The sequence below is a fragment of the Rhodotorula paludigena genome (assembly GCF_050403205.1).
Source record: "Rhodotorula paludigena JCM10292 DNA, Rt_paludigena_JCM10292v1_ctg8, whole genome shotgun sequence".
In the NCBI taxonomy this organism is placed as follows: domain Eukaryota; kingdom Fungi; phylum Basidiomycota; class Microbotryomycetes; order Sporidiobolales; family Sporidiobolaceae; genus Rhodotorula; species Rhodotorula paludigena.
In genome coordinates this window covers 517,605-523,930 of record NW_027481450.1, presented here as the reverse complement: position 1 = coordinate 523,930, position 6,326 = coordinate 517,605, and the positions used below count along the sequence as shown (strand labels likewise).

Sequence of the window (6,326 nt, the reverse complement as noted above, 5' to 3'; positions counted from 1 at the left end):
GGGCGCCCGGGGCCCCAGGCCACTCGGGCCTTGCTCTCGGGGTGTTTTCCGTTATTTTAGCGCGCCCCCCCTTTTTTTTTCTTTTTTTTCCCCCCCCCCCCCCCCCACAGTCTGTCACCAGGCACCTCGAAGCACCGCCAGCAACCAACTCGACCTCGCTCGTCCCGTCTTCGCCTCCCTCCTCGACTCTCGCCTCGACGCCTTTCATCCCGATCCTCCTCTCCGAGCTCTCGCCCGCCAAGCTCTCGCTCCTGCGGGGCATCTCGACGTTCGTGCAGACGTCGTGCCCGCGCCTCTCGATCGACTGGGGCTACGCCTTCCCGCGTCCGCTCCTCTCGCCCTACGAAGCGTCGGTCGCGCTCGGTGCGCCCAACGCGCGCGGGTGGAAGAGCATGGGGTCGTCGGTGCTCAAGGCGCTCGAGAACGGGCGCAAGGGCGACGAGGACTACCCGATGGACTTTTACGCCGACGGGAGCTTGGGCGAGTGGACGCCGCGGTTCGGGATGGGCGTGAGGCGCGCGGGCGGGGAGAAGGGGAGGCCCGTGCCGAAGAGCAAGAGGATGCAGCAGCAGCGGGAGGCGCAGCAGGTGCAGGGGCTGGCTCCTGCAGTTCCCGTCGTGTAATGTGGAAATTGTCTCTGTGCTCGTGCTGCTACTATCCGCACAGCGTGTCGGTGCCGGCAGAAGAGAAGCGTGATGGTTCCCCCTCGTGAAGCCGCAGTCGAGGGTTGGCGCACGCAGCGAGAAGGCCGCTTCTCCGGCGTGCCCTCGGCCTTGAGCGTGTCGGGAGAACGCGCCAGGCTGGACGACGAGCTTGTCACGACCTGCTTGACCACCCAACAGCCCGCCCTGCCCCTGCGACGACCCCCGAGCCTTTGTTTACCGCCAACCCGAGACCCTCGAGGGCACTCGTCCACACAGTCCTGGCTGCCTCCAGTGCGTGTGCAGCTGCTTCCGAGGCCCAGCGATCCCGCTGCTGACCCGCCCAGCTTGCCGCGACGCAGGCTCACACTCGTTTCCCTCAACCCCACCATGTCGACCGCTCCCCGCGCCGCCTCGCCCTCGCGCAGGCTGCGCCCAGCGGGCATGTACGGCTCGCTGACGTCGGCCTCTCTCGCCGCAAAGGCGCTCGGCGACGCTCGAGACGAGGCGCCGGCGTCCGCTGCTCCTGGACGCCGCCGTCCGTTCGCACCGCACGAGATCCGCTTTGACGACGATGATGAGGCCGACGCGGACCCTGCGCGGCTGCTAGCGTCGAAGACGTCGATGCGCTCCCTCCCTTCGCCCGCTTCCTCGACCAGCGACCTCGTCATGTCCGACAGCGAGCCTTCACCCTCTCCCTTTTTCGTCCCGCCGCCGCTCGAACGCCCATTTGTTCCCGCGACCGCCGAAAAGGAGAACTCTGCCTCCTTTGCGCGATCCGCGCCTCTTCCTCGACCGCCTTCGCCGCTGCCCGCCCTCCCCTCTGCCGAATCCTCAGCGCGCAACATCCGCGCACCACCTCGGCCCGCCGGTGCGAAGTCCGCCTACCCGCCGCCGCTGACGGCGCACAACTCGCTGGTAGCGTTCAAGGCGGCGCAGGCGCTGTCATCAAGCCAGGGCGGATGCAGCTCCGACACGCACCGCACGAGCAGCGAGCTGGACCTCGAGATGTCGTTCGACTCGTCCCATTCGGGGCGGAGCGCTTCGCCCTCCGCTGCAGTCGATCACTCGCTCGTGCACGTCGGCCCGCACAGCTCCAAGCACGACGACGCAGCGTCCGTGTCACTCTCCGCATCGACGTCGTCCCGCCCGTCGAGCCAGGACTGGGTCGGCATCGACATGCACCCGGCCGAGCACGACATTCCCGAGAGCGAGCTCGTGCGCAGCAGCAGCGGGCAGCTCGTCGGCGCGCGGCACTCGCGCGCGACGAGCGCGCTCGACCTCCGTGCCCAGTTCAAGGCGGGCGAGCGGGCGCCGCAGCCCGATGTGGCGATCACGATGCTGCCGTACGCTGCGCCTTCTGCGGTGGACGACGTAGACGAGGCGCGCAGGCAGCGCATCCGCGAAGGCAAGCGGCCGCTCGAGGGCGAGCGGGCGTTTGCCCTCACAGCACCGCTCGAGCAGACGGAGCAATTCCTCGACGCGCCCGACTCGACATACCAGTTCGCCAGAATCCCATCGCCGTACGATCCGCTTGCGCCTGCGCCACGCTCGGCTCCGGCGGACCATCGCGCGACGTTCGCTGCGCAGCAGGAGCAGAGGCCCGTGCCCGAGCCGAAGCGGGCGCGCGCTTTCCCGCTGCCGCTGCGCCTGCTCGAGCGGACCAAGCGCTCCGCCGAGGCGCTCATCTCGCCGGCGTTGAGCGCTGCATCGGCGTTCACGAGCCGGAGCGGCGCCGCCGACTCGGAGAAGCCGTCGCCGCTGTTCGAGTCGGACGCCGAGGACGGGACGGTCGGGACGGCGCCATCAACGCCGAACGACACACCGTTTGAGCGCGAGTGCTTTGACCCAGACGAGACGGCGCCGCCCGTCCCGCACCGACTTGGCTCCTCAGCACACGGCAACGATGTGGCGCTCGCTGGACTCGGTCTCAGCTTTGGTCCACCCGCCCACGAGGACGACTTCCCTGTCGTGCCCCTCCGCCAGAGTCGCCGGGTCTCGCTCCCACCGACAGTCACTCGTCGACAGTCTGTCCGCCGCGATGCCGTCCCCGCCGTTGCCATCTCGCCGCCCCCGCTCGAGCGTGCAAGCGAGGACAGCTCGTCCGGCACGAGCTCTTCGACGCTCTCGCAAGACTCGGCGGCCGACCCGACCGTCTCGCCTTCGCGGCGCCTCTCGCGCCGCATGTCTGCTTCCGCTCACTCACGACCTGCACGACCTGTCACCGTGCACTTTGACCGCACGCCCCCTACACTCACTTCCCCGCTTGCCGACACCCACGACACGCCTACTTCGCGGAATGCGGGCGGGCCCAGCATCCCGACCCCTCCGCACCTCCTCGTCACTCCCTCGCCGCTCACGGCCGACAAACGGGACCCGTCCTTCTCGTTCAGCCCGGCGCCGCTGCGGCTGGTCAAGGTACAGCTTCTGCGCGCGGCAGGCTACGAAGTCGCAGACCCCGAGCCGGCACCTTCGGCGGCGACGAGCGAGCCGCATAAAGGGCTCGATCTCGCACCGGCGCCGGAAAACGGCGCTTTGCCTGATACTGCCATCGAAGTCGCCGTCGAGACGGCTCCACGGCGGCGGAATGCCGTCTGGGATGACTTGACCGACTTGCTGAGCTCGTCGCCGGCTGCGTGGGCCGACGAGATTGTCCCCGCCAAGCTCGTCTTCCTCGTATGTCCCACGCTCTTCTCGCTCATTGTTCTCCGCCACTTCACTGACGTCGCTCGTCGCGCAGGCCGGCTTCCTCCTCGGTCCCTGGTGCTGGATCCTCGGCGGCTGGTACCTCCGCCCGCTCGACGGCGAGTTCCCCGCGCAGCGCGGCCAGCGGTGCCGCGACGCTGTCTGCGGCTGCGGCCGCATCATGCGCGGCTCGGCGCTGCGCGAGCACCAGGCGCACGTCGGCGGCGCGCGGGCCAAGTGGCTCAACCCGCAGGAGCCGGAGCGGTTCGCCGGGCTCGACAAGTGGGTGTTCGTCAACCGCTGCGCGGCTGGCGCCGGTGGTACGGTCGTTGCGGTTCTATTTGCGGTGGCCGTGTGGGCCGCTGCGACGGCGTGACGGGCGGGATGAGCGATAGAAGGTTGGGAGGTGCTTTCGTTTTTCGCGGGTGGTCCTTCGGCCACCCTTGTTGTAGTTCCTACCTTGTTGTAGTCGCTTCTCACATGCTTTACAGCAATCGCGTTTACTCTGCTCGAATGTTCAGACCATCTGAAGCGTCGAGAGACTTGTCTGGATCTCCTTTCGCTTTGTCCTCGTCCTTCGCTCTCCTCGCTTTCGCCCCGCTGCGCCCGCCGTCGGTCTGCAGGATGTCGCAGCACACGAAAGCCGAGGTTGAGGTGCGTCTGCGCCCTCTCCAGGCCCTCGACCTCTTGCTCCTCTCCCCACTTTTTGCTCGCTCGGACCAGCTCACGCGGCTCTCTGTGCGCACAGAGCATCATCGAGAAGGCTTTCGCGACGCGTCAGGAAGGCAACGAGCTCTTCAAGGCGGGCGAGCTCGGCCCCGCGCTCCTCAAGTACCACGCCGTCCTCCTCACCCTGCGCGGACTCGACTCTTCCCTCGCGAGGCTGTACCCGGCCGAGCCGCCCCGTTTTAGCACGCTCGAAGAGCCGCGCAGTACGTTCGCTGCTCAGCCTGAGGCTGCGCAGCTCTCGCTAAAGCTTTACTGCTTGCAGTTCAGGAGATTGCCGACGACAAGGACGAAGAGAAGGAGGGCGAGTCCAAGGACGAAGGCTCTCAGGGCGAAGCGACGGCTGCCAGCAAGATTGAGGAGGTCAGGACGGCCATCAAAAACACCTATCTCAATTCGGCTGCGTGAGTTGGAGCCGTTCGCCTCGTTCGTTCGCTTTCAAGGGCGCACTCCGACCGCCCTTGTTTGCTGGAGCGCGTCGAAGGTGGCCTGGCTGACCAACTTACCACACAGCATCTACATCAAGCAGGAGCGCTGGAAGCGTGCTCTTGAGGCGGCGCAGTCTGCCAAGAAGCTCGACGAGTACGCTACGATCCCGCCTCTTTGGGCATTGCGCGTTCCCAGCTCACCGGACTTCGGGACTTAGAGACAACGTCAAGGCCAAGTTCCGTGAGGCGCAGGCGAGGATCGGCCTCGGCGAGATCAACACCGGTGCGCCTTTCTGACCTGACAAAGCCCTTGGTGGCCCGTCGCTGACGTGCACATATGGCGGCGCCCAGGCAAGAAGATGCTCGAGGAGCTTCAGAAATCGAATCCGGACTCGGCCATCACGGCGGCCTTGAACAAGCTCTCGATCGACGAAAAAGCCCGCGAGGCCAAGGCGACCGCGCAGTTCAGTACGTTGCCGCTCCTCTCGTTGTCTGTCATACTTCGGATTGCTGACCATGTGCCTGCCGAATTTTGTTGATGCGCCTAGAGGGCATGTTCAACCGCAAGAAAGGCGAAGAGTCGAAGAACGGCGATCGCGCGCAAGGCGAGACCGCTTCTTCGGCCGGCTCGGCCGCCGTCAAAGGGAAAGGCGTGGCGGACGCTGAGCACAAGGGCGCTGCGGAGACCTCGCCAGCAACTGCCAAGGCGCCGAACCAGACGAAGGCTTAAAGACCGGCCGCACATTCTCCCGCCTCTTTTCGTCCGATTGCATGTTCCCTCCTCCCCTTTCCTGTTGATACCCACATCGTTCTCACTACCCCACTCGCTCTTGCGTCGCATCGCACATACCCTCTCTCGCACTGCAACTCGATCGTTCCGCCTCTCGCAGCTTGTCCAGTCGAATCTTTGCAGTCACCCTGGATCCTAGCGACGAAACGTCGGCTTGAGCTTGTGCCATACAAGGATCTGCGGCCGCCAGTCGGGCGCAACTGCTGGGTTGACCTGCTTCCTCCGCTCCATAGCTTCGGCAGTGTACATCTCCGTATCGGGCGCAGTGCTGCTGACCGTCAAGCCGCCCCACATGTGGATGAAGCTTGCGTATCGCCGCAGCTCCTCCTCGGTCGGCGCGCGGAGGAGGTCTGGGTCTGCGGCCTGCAGCGTGAAAGCCGGCTCGTTCTTGGTGTCGGCCACGTCGTCGACGTCGATCACAGACGTGGTCGGTTGCAACGTGCCGTTGTGCGAGATGATTGCGCGCTCCTCTGTGGCGAGTTCGAGACTGTAAGGGCGGTAGACGAGGTTAAGTCCGTAACGTGACACGAAGGTGTCGAGCTTGAGCGTCGACTGCTTGGTCTGAGTTTGGAGAAAGTCAGCATCAAGGCCTATGTGGCTCTCTTACTGAATAGACACACCCCATGGATCGCTTCTAACAGCGCCTTTCCCGCGAGCTTGGCACACGGCACACAGCAGTACCGGTCCGGATCGTTGTCGTCCTTCCCGACAGCGCGTTGCAGCAGCTTCTCAGGCAGGCAGTTGACGCCCGGTTCGCCGTACGTCTCCTCGCACTTGCGACAGGCGCGCAGCGGGCCTAGGCAGGCCTCCTTGCGTCGCGGGAACGCTGCCGACCGGAGCTCGACGAGGATGAGGTCCCACCTGTGGGAGGCGTCCCACTGCGCTCATGCCCGCCGTCTGCCCCCTCCGACACAGATCTTCGGCTTGTTGCACGACCGCCGCGGACGCCTCTGTTTCGATTTCGGCGAGCAATGCCCAGTACAGCATGACGGGCGAAAGGGCGATCCCGTAGGCGACGTGTGAGTAGGCAAAGACGGCGGGCATGGCGGCTGTCGT

At 65.9% G+C, this 6,326-nt stretch overlaps 4 protein-coding genes across 4 annotated transcripts; 3 read left to right on the top strand and 1 right to left on the bottom strand.

The window, feature by feature from the left end:
* Nucleotides 1-121: 121 nt before the first annotated feature.
* On the top strand, nucleotides 122-623 carry JCM10292_000257 (uncharacterized protein; the record flags this gene model as incomplete). The annotated part of the gene is made up of 1 exon (XM_076647363.1): nucleotides 122-623. A coding segment is annotated over one exon (502 nt), but the record flags the coding sequence as incomplete, so codon positions are not given.
* Nucleotides 624-1,031: 408 nt separating this feature from the next.
* On the top strand, nucleotides 1,032-3,702 carry JCM10292_000256 (uncharacterized protein; the record flags this gene model as incomplete). The annotated part of the gene is made up of 2 exons (XM_076647362.1): nucleotides 1,032-3,317; nucleotides 3,382-3,702. 2 exons carry the CDS (start codon nucleotides 1,032-1,034, stop codon nucleotides 3,700-3,702), a joined length of 2,607 nt encoding a protein of 868 aa, XP_076507289.1.
* A 248-nt stretch (nucleotides 3,703-3,950) lies between these two features.
* JCM10292_000255 (tetratricopeptide repeat protein) lies at nucleotides 3,951-5,210 on the top strand (the record flags this gene model as incomplete). Its single annotated transcript, XM_076647361.1, has 7 exons — nucleotides 3,951-3,980; nucleotides 4,075-4,258; nucleotides 4,318-4,456; nucleotides 4,566-4,634; nucleotides 4,699-4,763; nucleotides 4,832-4,948; nucleotides 5,029-5,210. 7 exons carry the CDS (start codon nucleotides 3,951-3,953, stop codon nucleotides 5,208-5,210), a joined length of 786 nt encoding a protein of 261 aa, XP_076507288.1.
* A 195-nt stretch (nucleotides 5,211-5,405) lies between these two features.
* On the bottom strand, nucleotides 5,406-6,314 carry JCM10292_000254 (uncharacterized protein; the record flags this gene model as incomplete). Its single annotated transcript, XM_076647360.1, has 3 exons — nucleotides 5,406-5,831; nucleotides 5,891-6,131; nucleotides 6,184-6,314. 3 exons carry the CDS (start codon nucleotides 6,312-6,314, stop codon nucleotides 5,406-5,408), a joined length of 798 nt encoding a protein of 265 aa, XP_076507287.1.
* Between the last annotated feature and the right edge of the window lie 12 nt (nucleotides 6,315-6,326).